The 17,739-nt window shown below is 34.0% G+C and overlaps 1 protein-coding gene across 2 annotated transcripts in view; it reads right to left on the bottom strand.

Moving 5' to 3' along the window:
• The window catches only part of VPS50 (VPS50 subunit of EARP/GARPII complex), a 131,077-nt gene that overhangs the window by 99,897 nt on the left and 13,441 nt on the right, over positions 1–17,739 (bottom strand). For both annotated transcript variants that reach the window (XM_034667735.1, XM_002918239.4), the window contains exons 3-9: positions 11,605–11,727; positions 10,554–10,625; positions 8,506–8,559; positions 7,603–7,673; positions 6,807–6,924; positions 6,686–6,721; positions 5,361–5,443 (exon numbers count right to left, since the gene is read on the bottom strand). In XM_034667735.1, coding sequence (XP_034523626.1) covers positions 5,361–5,443; positions 6,686–6,721; positions 6,807–6,924; positions 7,603–7,673; positions 8,506–8,559; positions 10,554–10,625; positions 11,605–11,727 — 557 coding nt within the window. The remainder of the gene's footprint in view (positions 1–5,360; positions 5,444–6,685; positions 6,722–6,806; positions 6,925–7,602; positions 7,674–8,505; positions 8,560–10,553; positions 10,626–11,604; positions 11,728–17,739) is intronic.

Raw genomic sequence — 17,739 nt, 5'->3', positions numbered from 1 at the left:
TTTTAGAACAACAATTAAAAAGAGAAAAATCTTTAAAGTTTCTCAAAAAAAAAAGGCATTATTTATGAGAATGTGAATAGCATCTGACCCTGTCCTACAAACAGAAGGCCAGAAGACAACTGAACAATGCATTCCATTTCTTAAAAAAAAATAATTTTCTTTCAATCACGGGTATGGACTAAATCAACATCATTTCAAAATCTGAAAATTGATTTCCCACATATTCCATATTAAAAAAAATTCTCAAAGGGATAACTGTAACAAAACTATAACAAAACGAAACAGAGGAACATATAAAAAAAGAAACATTATAGAAATGGTAGCAGTTGAGTAGGACCTAAAAAAGGTGAAAAATGTTCAACAAATAAAAAAAAACACCAATGGATTTTGGTTTTCATGTAGAGACAAAGGATTACTTTTCATTTTTTTAAGTCCAATCACTCTACTTAGTCCTACAGATAATATTTATATAATCACTACACAGTAAATACAATTTCTATTAGGTTAATTTTTCGAGAAGTAACCTACTGAGAAAACACAGACTTAATTACAGCTGCAAAAAGAATATAAATGTTACGAACTTGACCAAGTAAAAATAACAGTTTCACTAACATATCCTGGAAGACAGAGAAGAAAAGTAAAAGAAAGTATACCAAATTCCTATCTTTTATTGATATTTTCATAGGAGGAGTAAACAGTCAGAGAATCAACAACTATCGACAGTGATGAATCAGGAAAAAGATATTTTAACACAGTATTTTAAATTACAATGAAATCTACTGGAAAAAAAAATTAATAAGCTATAAAAATGGTTTATTCCAGGGAGTAGGAAAGAGAATGGTGGGTAAGGCAGAAACAAACTTTTACCTTTTGTTTAAGACACCTTTGTTTAAATATTATGTTTTGCCATCAGATTTTATTTCACATTATTTCAAAATGGTGCAGCATGCGGGAGGGAGACTGAGGAAAACAAATTAAAGTAAAAGATAAGGACTGCAGACAGTATGGGAATACCATGCTGTCAATAACTCCGCCCACACAGACGGAGCAACAAGGACTCCCGATCTACTCATGGGTCTAGGTAGCTGGCCTGGTAATCCAGCCAAAACACTCACCGCCAAGAACACTACCCCAGGCAGTGTTCCTACCTAGGTTCCCCTTGCTTGAACCTAGACAAAGACAGAGCATGACATCTTGCTAGAAGGGAATCAAGGGCAACAGGGGAAGCACAGTCCCTAGTATTGCTGTATTTGTACCAAAAACCTGTGTTCATTATTCTATGATTTAAAGAAGTTCTACAATCTACAACTTTATTCCACTGCCAAGTTCATATTCTGAGGGGGAAAGAAAGGTATTTTGAAGATTATGAGAAATTAAATACATGTGTCTATGCTAAAGTATAGTACTCAAAAAAGATATTCTAGTTTCAGTGGTATACAAACTTTTGAGTGCATAATCCAGAATGCTCTCAGATTCCCTCAAGTAGTTTCTTTCAAATGAAATAAAGAAACAATAAAGCAGTTTTGACTTTTAAAAGTAACTTTTCTTGAAACTAATTTAGATAAATTTCAAGTGAAAAAGAAATTAAATGCTTCATTCGCAGACATACTTTAACGTAAACACACTCTGATTCCTATTCCCAGTAAATCCCAAATATATGACTCTGTCGATCAACTCAAGAAATGTCAAATAATGTAAAAATGTTCCCTGTCAGTTATAAAAGTGAGCAAAACTGGTGCTACTCTTTTATTAAAGATGTCAAAACACACCATATCTCAAGGAAAATACAAGGTATTGAAGGGGTACAAGTTTTCTTTCAGTTTTCAATCAACTGGGGATATCCTATTACTTGGTACTTTATGTATTAAACTACACAGTCATATAACCTGAGACAATACAGTCGAGGGCTCTTTGCGCAGAAGCAAATACATGAATTCTGTTTTCCTGCTTTCAGAATCTTAAGACTCAGCCCTCAGTTGCCCCATGTAATCTACTGCTAAGACCACAGGGTCTCTGCCATCTACCGAAACCCTTATTTCCAACAAAAGAGCAATTGTGACAGGCAAAGAAAAGAGGAATATACACTCTACCTAGGAAAAATTAAGACATGGACAAGCACGTACATTGTGCATATGAACTGGCCTAAAGTATATTAAAAAAAAAATTACATCAGAATCCAGAAATGCTCTGCATCACATGCTGTTCTCTTATGGACATTTCTAAAGGGAATGTACTTCAAGATTCTCTGGTCATCAACAGAAATGAAAATACATTTAAATGTTAAAGAAAATGAGAGTATAAACAGTTGGAAATTAATTACTATTCCTAAGATTACCAGAATGTCAAATGATTTTTCACTCTGATTCACTCAGGTCCAAGCAAAGATTAAAACTGCCTTTGGTTAAATTCCACAGCTCCAGATAAATTAAATGAATTTTTAAAGTGTTGACGAATCATGTCTGAACAGTCCCAACCAGAGAGCTCAAGAACAGGTAGAGTACTATGTTTAGAAGACCAGAGGAAAATGAGCAAAAGAAAGGAAAATAAATGCACAAAATAAAAAAGGTACATCCAATTAATAAAAACAAAAAAGGAAGATAGAATAAAATTCCTTTCATTTTTGTGGACTCAACCTGACCTACACGTCAACTAACTCTACCACTGTATCTCATATCCCATTATCTACAGGAAGTAAGCAAATTTCGCATGCTCTCCCAAGTAGGAACAAAAGTATAAAACAAGAGAAAGGGGGTTTGGGTTAAGCAGGATGAATGGGGGTCAGCAGAGCAAAAAATGCTGGTACGTGAGGAAGAATTCCGGTGGAAGACTTGGCATCGCCATCAAACAATTCCAACTAATAGCAAAGCTCTCTGAGCCACGCTGACATTGTCACTACATCACCAAGTTAAAAACACAACTCTAACAGAGGTTCTGCCAAGCCTAAGGTAAAATTAATTCCTTGGGACATTTTAATATATTTGTGCATGTATTTTTACCTATTTTCTGAGGATAAGACAAACTTTTCTTTTTATTACATGCACAATTCATATGTGTAAACACAGAATGCCTCTTATATAATGTACTCCCTAAAATAAAGCAATTATTATTGTAAGTCACCATTATAGGTTTTTTCAATTTCAATCTTTTCGCCAGGTCAGATAACTGTAGTCACAGCTTCTCCACCACATATCACTTAAATACCTTAATGAGAAAGTACTTAGAAGCTAATTCACGCTAACTTTAAGAAGCCCAAATAAAAATTCCTTTAAAAAACATTTTGTATAGTTAACTCTCATCAAGTAGATACTTTAGCACAGCCAAAATTCTTAATTATTGAGAGAAAACTAAGTGCCAATATCTGTCACCTGCTACCTCAAATTCCTGCCACCAAATTTCCACATCCATTCTTTCCTATTATAATAGAAGGTGACCTTTTCAAAGTCAACTCTACTATAATCCCTACAAAGCTTTAGCATAATATTATGTCCTCTATGTTATTTTCAAACTCTCACTTTCCCATAGGTTTTCAAATATGCAGATTTCCCCCTCAATTTCACATCTCCCCTCTTTATAAAATTTCCTCATCCTATACTTATGCTTCAAGCAAATCTGTCCCAACAAAGTCAGCTATGATTTCTTTGCTATAAATCCAATGGATAGATACCTTCAGTCCTCATTTTGCCTGTTATCTCTGCAAAAGAGACTTCATCCATCATGATATCCATAATCTCCTATCCACAGCCCTCATACCTTGTCACAGCTAACTCCTATGCCCCTCCTTCAAGTCCTCCTTAATGTTGACCCCGAAAAAGAGTTAGATCCCAATGCTTCCCTTGTACGCTCAACACCCATCTCCCTAAGACCCCATCCCACCAACTCACTCTGCCTTCTTCAATCCAAGCCCTTCTTGATTACCTAGATAATCTAGAAAACCAGGATTATAATGATTACATTATGCATAGTCCAACACTATTCAGCCAATTCTAAAGCAAAGCACCTGGCATATAATACATACTCAGTAACGTACAACTGCCTGAATTATGTTCACCCAATAATATATCAGCTGTTCTCATGATAACTGATTTAGCACCACTAAAAAAACTAAATGTGTGCTAGGTCTCTTCAGGACCCAGAAGGCCCCTGTTAGAGATTTTCAAATACATTCAACATATTAGAGCTAATTCTCTATTTACTCAATTAAAAAAATCTAAATAACTTAATCAAGTCTTTAATACTGACAGTTAATCAGTGTCACAATGGATCAAAACAAAATATCCCTGGAACTACCCAACTACACATTTCCTAATCAAATAAAAAGTATGTTGATTCAGTATGCACGATCCTAAAGAAAAAAATACCATAAATATTAAATAGCATCTCTAGTGGGAAAATAGCTAGCTCTTATCGTACATCCTGCAGAGACCCGTGATGTGGGAGCATATTAAAAGAAAAAAATTTAATTAAAACTGTATTAATGTTTTGGTCTTCCCTAATCCTTTTATTTTTCAGATACTAACAATCAACATCTACACCATGGGTGCATCATGCTTACTGACTGCCAGAATTTCCATACAGGACAGACTGAGCGGCTATGTTCTAGGATAGGTATGAATTTAATTTGAAACTGGATTTGCTTGGCAAGCACACGATTTTACTTAGATTGTATGTTTACCTGAGATGGTTTTAGAGGAATGATGGAAATTACACGTGGGGATTGAGCCTCCCCAAGGGACTGCCACCAGTAATGCAAAACCTTCATTTTAAGCAGACCAAAAACCCATTAATAAAGTAGAACTAATAGCAAAGGCTGTAATGGCCATTTTTACACTGTACATTTTATAAATAACTAAATGAAAGATATAACACATCAAATACATAATCACTTAAATATGACAAAGATGATTATTACATAAAATTAAATCACACTTAAATTTTCCAAAATAATTCTTATCAGGAAGAGCCAAACACTTGAACTGTCTGGATCTGAAAAACAAACTGCAGTAACATTCTCAATATTTATAAGCTGGGCAAAGTTAAGGAAGAAAAATTCCCAAGGGATGCAAGAGAAACATAAACAGATAAATTTATTCTTCTCTACTACTCTATAAATTGGAAAGAATATGAAAAAAAAAGTTTCAACGAGGTGAAAAGAAGGGGTAGGATTAAAAAGTATCTGATCTCTCACACCTTAAGAATTATTATTTCTAATTTCATTGTACTGCCCATTTATGAACAAGAATGTTAAACTAGAACATATCACTTAATATTAATTTTCAATGTTCGTTAACATTGTATGTTACACAGCTCATATGTTAAAAACTGACAACAGAGTCAGCTTTAAAATTTTTATATTACCTTACCTTATGCAACTGTAATGTTTAAAGGTGCTGGCAGCTTTCTGACATTCCAGACACAACTGAATAGCTCCTGGATAGTCTTCCTCCTTAAGATAACAACAAAAGTCATTAAACAGGAAACATTTTTCCTAAAGTCCCTGAAAAAAACAAATCTCTGTTCATTCTCCATCCAAAAGTTACAGAACCAGAAAATTTTAATTCCTCTTAAGTAAGGATTAGAATATCAATGATAGATAATTAATTAATAAAATATAAAGAGACCACTAGCTCCAAGCCTAAAACATATACATAGAAAAAATATTGTCTTCCCTTGTATACACAGTAACGGCCCTCTAAGACCATCACATGTGGATAAAGCCTACACAAAATACTAAGCTGCTTCACAGGGAAGGTGTTCTTTAACTGTTAATATATCTTCTTTCTAATGTTTATATAAAATGTTCCAAACCAGTATGAATTCCACTTGTAATCAACACTCAAGGGTTCTACCACCAAGAAATCAATAAATATTTTAAAACAAATAAAGTTGTTAGAAAGTGAAATATTCAGTCTATGGCCATACCACCCTGAATGCGCCCTATCTCAACTGATCTTGGAAGCTAAGCAGGGTTGGGTCTGGTTAGTACTTGGATGGGAGAAAGTGAAACATTCATTAATAGCCTTGGAATGTTTTTATCATCTAAACAGTAATTTAACGCCAAATGAAATTTCATATGCATTTCTCAAATCTAAGTTTAGAAGTCACATGGTGATTACTGAAAACCATAAAAAAATTTTCCTATGCTCATCTCTATATTGGACAGGTGTACTTCAAACCAGGGGATGCTAAAATAATGACCAAGTACCTACCTGAAGGACCTCAAGTATTATGGGAAACGCACACATTACATTATGCTTTATAAAACAAGTAGGCAGTAACAAATGCCTAACAAAGAGAATGCTAACAAAGCATCAAAGAGAAAACAGCTCACTCAGAAAACCAATTAATATATAAAATAGTAAACATAACTCAAATATGACATATTCCTTAAATCATTCCTACATGTTTTATACAAAAGATAATTTTATTGCTATTTGGGTGCAAATACAATCAACATACTGAAGTTAACATTCCCACATTGCTACAAAGTAAACATTTCCCCAAATAAATTTTTCTAAATGAAATATGTCAATAGAAAAATGCTCTAGAGCAAGTACCTTTACATGTCTAAAAATGTTCTTTATACCAGGTAGCAATTTGAAATAAATGCACATCTGAATGTTTTCCACTATAATTTCTCTATTTAATAGTATCAGGATCACCAAATTTCCAAACTTTGTTTACTTACCTCCAGCATTTCACTTAAGCGCACATCTGTTCTTTGCTGAAAAAAAAAAAAAAAATCAAAGGTAAAATCTGTTTCAACCATAAAATTAAGTCTTCATTTTTAAATAGTAACCTGTATATACCAATGTTTTTATAGTTCTCAGAGATTTCAGAAGTCCAATCAGCAACTGACGTTTCCTTTGATTTGCAAGAAGGCCTAAACTAGCTTGAGTAAAACCTTCCTTGGCAATATTCAAGTGTCTGCAAAAAAGAAGAATACTTAAATTTTTCTAGTATATTAAGAACACTATTCACAGAACAATTAGGCAACTGACGAGGTGGTATCCTCAATTACTCTTAAAATCAGGAATTGTGACTACTACTTGACAAATTTATTCAACGGCTCAATCTCAACCAGCATTACTCAAAGCATGGTGGGTGGACTGGTACCAGTCCTCAAACTGTTACTGATCCATCACAAGAAAAGTACAGAAATGGAAAATAAGTATTAAAAAAACCACTTAGAGCAAAAACTGACATAATAATTTTAAGTTTGATGAATTAATAATAAAAAAATTGAGACTATATTCTCTATGCCCTTGGCTATTTTCTTAGTATTTTGTTTTTACTGCATTTTACAAAAATAGTCTGTTGTAAGTTGGAAATTAAAAAAGAAAAAAAATCTGATCCTTAAAGTTTGAGAAGCACTAATCTAAACAATATAAAAACAGTCATATGTTAAAGCCATAATGAGATTTACAGATATTTCATTTCACACATACTTTCTTAGCGCAGTTTTTAGATAATATATATTCAGTTAATGAACAGTATTCTAGAAACCACAGTCATAATAAAAAAATCAATTATCAATGACAGTTTCACAATTTTTCTTGAAATATTTTCCAGCTTAAAAAACAAAATATTCATCAAATGCAATACCTCCTTCCATTTGTGCAGATAACAGCAGCTAACTGAAGACCCGTCTGTAATGAGGTAACTCTTTCAAGTTCCTATGGAAAAATCAGGTATAGATTATTGTGGAGGAGGCATTTTATTTTTCTTTATTATTCATATGATACTCTAAAAAAAACTTCAGTGGGTTTCAAAGAAAAGCCTTCTTGGAAAATAAAGTAGCAGCAAAGATAGCTAAAATTGAAAACTGTTGGTATATCTTTCACAAAATAATTTAAAATGTCAACTTTCAAATGATTTTCACAATGACATAAGATAAAATATTTAGTCAGGATTGCTTATTAGGAAATCTAGATCCAACCTGTTTTATACAGGCATAAACAAATACTAATAATACATCCATTGAAATGTCTCTACCCAACAGAACTTCAGAAGATAATCAAGGATATGACAAGTATGATTTCTGTTTGCTAAGATGCTCTGACAACAAATGTCTTCATTTGAACACTGGTAGGTATTTCAATGGATTTTGGAGTCTCTGATTTTCTGAACGAAAGACAGATTCAGTTATAAGATTCTAATTTTATTATATTTAAAGACAGATTGTTACACTGCTATTGAGCAGTCATTATTAATGATGTACACGTTACAAAGTACACAGAAGGAATTTTCACTGGGTCTTCTAAAGTTTGGAAAAACCAAAGAGATTACTTTAAAATCAATTACAAAACTCACTTCATCAGTTTGGTAAATTCCCCCAAATGAGAGAAAAAAACATACATGTATAGCCCCCCCACACACACCCCAAATAGAGTCAATACATTGCTATAGAACTACAGACAAGAGAATAAATTACTTCAACAGTTTCAAGTATAAGTCACTTAGGCATTTTTTAAATTTTACTATTAAAAATAACAAATATGACCCTACCTTTACATAAGCAGGCTGTTTTTCAAGGATTAAATCTGCTACTTTTTTAGAGACCTATAAAACATGCAATCAAACAAAGGAAGTAAAAGAAAAAGCCACATACTTCCTGTCCCATTTTACACTGTAAATTTTTGTAAGAATATTCCTAGGTCTTCCGAATAACTTCTACAGCAGATATTGGCATGCTCTGGGCTATGAAATTAATAAAAGAGATACAACAGACAGCATAATACTTGGTCCTTAATAGAAACTCAATAAATGGTCATTATGACTGTTAATAATAGGAGAATCATCTGATTGCCAGCATGCACAAGGTGTAAGATCTTAAGGGTGTAAGATTCGCTTCTACAAAATGTGAACTTGTAAGATAAATAATCAGTTGAATTTATGGACACAGTATCTGGGAAACAGAGAACATCCTGTACCCTTTAGAAACTTTCTACCACCTAAAAAGACAAAGAGTAATTTGGTCCTCTACTTCTGAAAACTTGAAAACGTGTTTTTTGGGGGCTTTTCTTGGAATGCTATGAAAATACCTAAGGTTTCTTTGGTCAATTCCATGAAAAATGTTAGTGTAAGTAAGAATTACAATGATTTGGAATATGAAGCTCTCATTTCAGTTTCAGGGGCACCTGCTAGACTACCCTACAGGTACCATGGAGCATGACACATTCAAAGCATTTAGTGAATTTTTGCTCCAAAAACTCAATTAGTTGAGTTTCCTTCCCCTTCCCCGAGCAACTGAGAACAAAGCATTACACACACATTCAACTATTGCATTAATCCTCCTATATTTTCTTAACTCCTTTGAATTTGTATAGATAGGAATTTATATAAATATATAGACAGAAACCGACCTAATTTTTATCAAACTGCATTTTTAAAATAGTTTAAAATAGACAATATAGCTGTTAGTTTGCACTGTGTCAGGCAGTATACTAAGTGCTTTCCCTACATTATCTCAATTAGTACTCATAACAATCTATTAAAATGGGTTCATTTTCCAGATGAATAATCTTAAATATAGTAGTAACTGATCCACACCCCCCCACAGCAATGCCAGGATTCAAGCCCAGGTGTACCAAATTCCAAAGGACACTGTGCTATCTGACCCCTCTCATGGTGCTCATTCCCTAAAGAATACTATCACATCAAGTACAGAGACAGATATGTACATATTTAAACATGCTGAAACCAACAGAAGGCAAAAGACGCCACCATCCACTGGAATCTAGTTCTCCAAAAGCACAATATACTTTTACCACACAACCCTCAACCGGTCAAGTCCCTTCCCCGCACCACTGCTGCTACCCCCAGGGAGATCCCAGCACCCAGAGACTTCTGAGTGTAGTACAAAAGAAGGAGAAGTACAGCTTCCTTTATTTGTCAGATATATTATTAAAAATCACATCTTAAATTCAAACAGATAAATTACTACTGCTCCTCTAGTATTAAAAAAATTAACAAGATCCCGTACTGACATTATTTAATCTTCTACAGTATAATCTGAGTTTTATTAAAGGAGCTCAGCCTAGTGCAAGGAAAATCACAGAATCACAGAATTTTACAGCATCCGAGAAAATGCAGGCCTAACCCGTCACTTCACAGATTTAGCAAGGCTAAGTGACTTGCCCAATGCCAGACAATTAATCAGTGACTACAACTGTAACATTCTGAATCTTAGCTCTCTCTTCTCTTTGGACCTATTTCAACTAGAAGTGGGGGCCTTTATTATGAGGTAAGAAACTATAGTAGGGAAGTGACAAGGAGCCTAAAAATACTTAGGAATCTAAAAAAAAGTTCAAAAATCTTTGACCACATTCAGGATTCCACAGGAAAAACCCCTCAGTTCTAGAAGCAAATCTATAACAAGGTAATGTGAGGGAAACTGAATAGGCATTAAATTTTTAAATAAATGTATCATTGAGTCTGAGTCATATTAAATAATATTTGTTTAACATGTTAAGTTAAACCATAAAATCTGCAAACATTACACCTCCCTGCTGTTTCATTTAGTTGTATCAGAAAGGAAGGTGTTTTTTACTTACTGCAGCTTGCTGTTGTTTCAATTTGTCTCTGTACTCTTCTAATTCTTGCAAATTGAGAACAGGAGGGAGCTTCTAAAAAATACCCATAAATAAAGAATAAAAAATAGTTTAATTTGGTTTCATTTACCTGCATAATTCTGACTTACTATACTCTGTGCATGTAAAATAGTCTCACCCATTCCCACCCACCCCTCTTGGCCTCCCCACTTTCCCCACTAGACTGCAGACATGAAAGCTTCCACATGTTTGTTGCCCAACCCTCTGGGGCTCAACTTCCATCCCTCACCCAGCGATGTAGGACAAGAGAACAGGAGAAAGTCCCACATCCTAACCTCCCCCTTTATCAGGTATATCCCTACTTTTCTACCACAGAACTCAAAACATATTTCCCCTCTGAAATACTAGGAATAGTAACTAATCGCTACAGTGTGATAGTGACAGTTGCTGGAGTACATTCTAGATTCCACATCAGCTTTCAGAAGATAGAAAACTAACAAAAATGTGTACCGCTGTGTATACTAGAAACTCCAAGTTTCAGTCAATGGATTGATGAAACTCCAAACGAGCAGGGGCTGACTGTGTACATAGTGCATATAAAGTATGTATGCATACTGTATTTGGTTTCCTCTAAAACCAGATTTTACTATTCTTTTTTGAATTTCCCATAAATTTAAAATTTAAAATGCCAACATTATAAACATCATGGCATAGAGGTCTTTATCATGGCTAAACAATTACGTAAAGACACATTCATGATTAAAAGTCTTGAAGTTTCTCTAAACATATTTTGACAAAACCAAAAATACAGAAATGTTTCCTGGACCAATATTCTACAGCTGCACTTAATTTTACATTAATTTTAAAAATAATTTCACCATTAAACAATGTGGACAGGTCAGTAAATCACTATGTGGTCATCATAAACCAGTCCTGGTATGAAGGAAGGAAGGAAGGACAGATGGACACCCCTAAAAAAGCATTCAAATCTCATCCACCAATTCAGTCACTGAACAAGATAGGGTTTAAATGGTTTTAATGAATTTTGTTTTACCTCCAGCTCATATTTAACAATATCAAATGAGTCCGTAGAAAAATATACTTGTTCAATACTATTAATTAGTTCTTGTTCCGCTTGAGGGTCACTAGGCTGTTCTCGAAGTTCTCGAAATTCCTCCTTTAAGAAAAAAAAAATCACTTAGAGTACTTATACCAGTTATAATTCTACCTGCATGGATATAAACAATCATCTGTCTTAACAGTCACAAATCTCTTGGGAATCGTTCCAAGCAAGGAGATAAACTGACAGAAAACAGGAGAGTTCATGGAAAATTAGGACTACTAAAACGCTAAGATACTAAAAACTACTCATCTATTGGAGGAAAAAAAAAAACTGGTCAGTTTGAAGATTCAGATTTTATTTTCAATTCAATTCTGTGTGTGCCAACTGGTAGGTGAAAGAACTTAGAAGTTTAACAAAAGGAAAAACCAAAGTGACTATGTAGTATCTATCATACATACATACCACATACATACATTTTTTTTTCATCATTTAACATTCTAAAATCTGTCTCAGCACAGATAACCAGGGAATAACTCAATGACTTGCAAGTCACAAACAGCATGAAAACCCTGAGCAGAAAGACATCCTTCCTTGAGCTGGAAATCTCACTGCTCAGCTAAGAAACACTGGCTCCAGAAAAGATGCACAAGTTTAGCTCTGTAATCCTATGAGGCTTCCTTCAAAGTGTGCCGATAATGCAATTAATGATCTAATTATGAATCTAAAGCTCTGTATTTGATAAAACACTTTCTTTCTAATGATACAGAATGGAGCTTCTATAGATTTATACAACAAAAAGAACTTGACAGACAAATCCCTACCCCTCATGTCAGCATTCTTATCCTATACAATTTCACTGCATAATTGGATAAACCTTCAGTTAACTGGGAAATTTCATTAATTCAGACACCCACTCTCTGCCATACTAATTAATCAACACATTATTAGAGACATATAACAATTTAGTCCTTTTTTTTAAATTCATATTAATCTCAAATACATTTAAGAACACAAAAGAAACTCATATTTAAAATAATTTTATAGTCATTAAAATAGTAACAAGAATCTTTAATAAATCATCATTAATTACATACATAGAAATTATAATGTCAATTAGAGAACATTGTTTTCCAAATAGAAATACTCCAGATTATTTTATTGCAGGGCATAGATTCCATTTATAAAAAAGAACCTAGCTTATAGATCTTTTAGACTTTAATTTATAATTTAAATATGTAAAATTATTATAAAATTATCTCCTCTTAGATTCAAGCTAAAAGAAAATATTAGAGCAATAAATCTGAAACTCAAGAGAATAGTTGTTTATATTTAAAATTCCAATAAATTTAAAAGCAAAGGCAAAGTCATACAAAAATCAAATCTACATAATTGAAAGTGCATGGGAAAGAAAATGCCTCTTCTGTACCAAACTCGACTTACAAAATACATTAACAACAACAAAAAAAAAGGTCAAATATACAGTCATCAGTGATTTAGCATGCAATCAAATACTGAGTAAAGTAAGAAATCCAGTGTCCTAACAGTGGGAGCTGTGTTCCTCTGTGTGTGTGTGTGTGTGTGTGTGTGTGTGTGTGTGTGTAGGGGGGGTGGTTATCAACAGCAAACAGACTAATCTGCACTGCACCCTGGACAATGACACTAAGAAACGGATTTGGGTTAAAACCACACCACTTACAGAAAGGTTTCCAACTAGACTACTCGTGGGCAACCTCCAAGCATTTAATAAAATCTGAAATGAGTGAGACATGAAATGGAAAACGAGATCAGAAATTCCTGGCAATCTCCCTCCCTAAGAGTCCACAGGCATTTGAAACACCAGCTTCAGATGCTGCAAGCTGAAGCAGGGAAAAAGACCCAGGTGAGGATATGGCAATGCTGCCTCCCTAGGAATTTCACAGCACCACTAACAAACAAATATAGTTGGTACCATTCCAAAAAAAAAGAAAAAGAATGATTATAAAAATTGCTAAGATTGAAAATAGCAAGTACGAAATCAAGCCAAAAATTCAAATAGGCTGCAATAAATGAACACTTTCATCTTAAATATAGAAATGCCAATGACATAGAACTCCATGCTGAGGTTCTCCATACACTACCTAATTAATTGATCTAAAACCCTTAGGTTTTAGTTGTGACTCTGGTATTAACTTGGGCAATTTAGTCTCTCTGTGCCTCATTTTTTCACCTATAAAGGACACATACACACACAGTGAAAGAAATATCCAAAGTTATTAAGAATGTCAAAGGAAAAACATGATTTCATTTATAAATATCTCACAAGTGTACATTTCACAAATGTAATGAATCTGTAAAAAGAGTACAATCTGTATATGTATATAAAAGGTCAAGTGCCATTTCTTCTTGGAGAACTAAGCAAGTATATCACAGACAGTAGACAAACCCGTATAATTTCAAGAACAGACACATAACACTTGACACTCGAAGTAACCTAGACTAAGGAGAGGGATAAAACCAAGAAAGGCAGAGAAAGAAACATAGCACACAAAGTAGAATTCAATCCAAAACAAATGCCCAAACTATATATCCCCATAAAATACCTCTCCTTTCGGACAACTTAGTTGCTCCTGTGTGAAAATACACACCTCAACTCATTTAGACAAACTTCATTCTAACCAGATTCTGACCACCTTGTTCCTTTGAATCCCACTGCACCTGATGCAAGACTGCTTCTACCTGATCATTCTCTACATGTGTCACTGCGGTTAGTGCCCCCTGCTCAATCTGATAACACACCTTTTAAGAACTGAGGTTTCTCCTTACTCTCCATCATTATGCTCTGTAGTGCCAAGGTGCATTGTAGAGAACAATCAATGATCTAACTAAAATTAATTTACAGTGAGCTGTATTAAAAAAAAGAAAAAGGAAAAGACATTATGTTGTTTTGATAATCAAAACTTCCTGCGAACTCTTAATAAAAGCTCTCTTCTAGCTAGACATAACAAAAAATGTTAAGTGATTTTAGGGATACTTTAAGCATGTAAGTTAGAAGAATAAACAGAAACAGCAAGACTGTGTATTCTTACCACAATTACCCCATAATTCTGCCATAATATAAACTGGTTTCCTCGAATTGGAGATGTAGAAAAATACATAATTTTTCACCTAAACCCAATTTTGCAAGCCAATATATATGTATGAGGCAAAATTTTACATAAACAAAATGAACGAAAGATTTCCTACAAAAAAAATTTAAAAGGCAAAATCAGGGGACCAGAATAACAAATGAAACTTCTTATACCATATTAAAATACGTGATTCCTTTTTTTTTTTTTAAAGATTTCATTTATTTGACAGAGAGACAGCCAGTCAGAGAGGGAACACAAGCAGGGGGAGTGGGAGAGGAAGAAGCAGGCTTCCAGCAGAAGAGCCCGATGTGGGACTCGATCCCAGAATGCCGGGATCACGCCCTGAGCCGGAGGCAGACGCTTAACCGCTGCGCCACCCAGGCGCCCCTAAAATACGTGATTTCTTTTAGAGTTACAGTAATATTTGATAAGCGGGGGCGCCTGGGTGGCACAGCGGTTGAGCGTCTGCCTTCGGCTCAGGGTGTGATCCCGGCGTTATGGGATCAAGCCCCACATCAGGCTCTTCTGCAATGAGCCTGCTTCTTCCTCTCCCACTCCCCCTGCTTGTGTTCCCTCTCTCGCTGGCTGTCTCTATCTCCGTCGAATAAATAAATAAAATCTTTAAAAATAATAATAATAATATTTGATAAGCGAAGTTTGAGAATCAAATATTTCAGTCTTACAGACTGCTACTACAAAAATTATTCAAAGAATTTTATTTTACAGTAAATTTTAAGTCACATAGTAACTAATAAGTACATGTCATCATTAAAGTGGTATAAATGCTCTATAAAACTTGAAAATCCAAAAACAATATATCAACAACTATAGACCATCAAAATTCGCCACAATTACACTTAAAGAAAGAGTACACTGCTTACCCCAAAATTAAAACTGAAGAAAAACTAAAATTAAGGTAATGAATTTAATTGTAAAGGGGATAAAAATAAAAATACAATGGCAAAAAAGAACAAATCAAGTCTCTCTTCCACACTATCATTAGGAAATAGCCCGCCTACTTTCAAAGCTCTCTTATCATACCTTTCTCAACTGAGTCACATATTTCAATTTAGCATTTTTAAAAATTCCCACTATGTAAGAATTCCCTATCCTAGGCCATACAGAAACAAAGGTGAGTAAAAAAATAGCTGCTGAAGTAATTGGAGAGGTCAGATGAGTAAGTAATGCCCCTACAAGGAAGAACCTAAGGGAGGACAAACAAAACCTAGGGCATCAAAGGGCAGTACGTTCACATTTGATGGAAGAAGTGCCACTTAGAGAAGAGAGAACAGGTGAAATTTCAAATGTGAGAAATTTGGGGAAATAAGATAACAAATACAAAGCAAAGCAAGAGTAAAAACTGTAGTGGGAAAGCATGCAACAGGTTAAACGGGAGAGGGTGGCTTCACAGGGTGGAAAAACGTCAGGGGGAGCACCTACATGGACACCAAGAGGCAATAAAATGCAACAATAGAGATTTTTTTTTAATCCAATATATTTTTATATATCCTGAACCATATTTTTCCTTTACTAAAAATAAAATAACACACATCACCGTGCCAGATGCTGTATCAAAAAAGTAAGCATAAATATTCAATATTTTCTTAACATAATGAACCAAGCAGGATTATTTTAGGCAAGTGGTAGAAAACAAAGTTAGTCAATATTTTAGAGGCTGTCTTTTCAGCAGTCACAATACTCTGTAGGACTGTATCTAATTCTACCTAGACTATATTTTTCCATTTCGATCACTCTGAGATAAAGCTGTATGAATATACATATAAAATGCACATCATAAATGTAACTTTATGAAAAATGAAGAAAAACAATCGTAACAGAAATTTAAGTGAACATCTTTGTTTTAGCCAAGTCATTTTTCCTCTCAACATAACAACAAAAGGGGATTTATGAGAACTGGGGATTCAAGTCTATAAAACAACTGAAGCCCTCAAGTGTAAGATGTTTTAAAACATTTCCAGTTTATTTATGGTTTCTAAGAAACTAGGCTATAACTTTACAAAGCAATTTCCCACTTAAGAGTTCATCTCTTAAGGGAATGTATTCAAGTTTATGACAAAAAAAAAAGACTACAAATTGTACACTTAACCACTACTTTTAAATTATACAAAATACCACACAAATTAAAAATGCCAACTCAAGTTCCAATCTTTCAGTTCTATTCACTTTCATAAGTGTAAAAAGTGAGTTATGACAACTTCACAGTTCTCCTTACCATTATTAAACTCAATTTTCTCTTTAATTTTGAAAAGCAATTTAGCCTAATTTTTAAGCTCGCAGAACAGAACAGCTTGGAAACTTATAATCTTCGGTAGCAGGTTTTTTTTTTCCCCAAACAAAAAAGATGAAAGCAAAATCTTCATTTCATAGGCCAAGTTTTTAAAACCCCACAAAAAATGTACAGAATTAAAAAAATGAAATGCAAAACAACTTCCATTTCTGTATGTAGTTTAATAGACTACAGTGCACATTACAACCCTGAATGGCAGAATGCATTGTGTTGAGAGGGAATGAGGAAGAAAAAAAAAAAAAGAAATTTTACTCTTGTAAAGCATGAATTGGGGTTTACCAAGAAAAATCTTATCAAAGGTTTTTTTCTTACTGTTGGCATTTCTTTGTCAATCAACATAAAAAAGCTACTCTGCTATAATAAATTCTAAAAATAATTATAGTCTTATCAAAGTTAATATCGCATTAGAGCTTTAAATGAGAGCAAAAAATGTTTAGCTACCAAAATCTATACAGAGCTAGAAGAAAGAATAAAAGCATGAAGTGTTCAATATTCAATCACTATTATAAAAATCATAAATCACTGAACAAAAATTGGTTTTGTTTCCAAATGAAACAGGATTCAAGATCAGATAACCTAAAACCATACATACACCATATAAATTTGTAATGAATTGCCAGATGTCTGATTACATGGGGAAATGGTACATTTTCTTAAAATCCCACTAGAGCAACAATAATGATCCATCAAAGCACCCGGCTCATCATCCAT

Source organism: Ailuropoda melanoleuca, chromosome 1 (genome assembly GCF_002007445.2).
Source record: "Ailuropoda melanoleuca isolate Jingjing chromosome 1, ASM200744v2, whole genome shotgun sequence".
NCBI classification, from domain to species: domain Eukaryota; kingdom Metazoa; phylum Chordata; class Mammalia; order Carnivora; family Ursidae; genus Ailuropoda; species Ailuropoda melanoleuca.
Note: the sequence above shows the minus strand (reverse complement) of the source record. Positions and strands in the feature narration are given on the sequence as shown.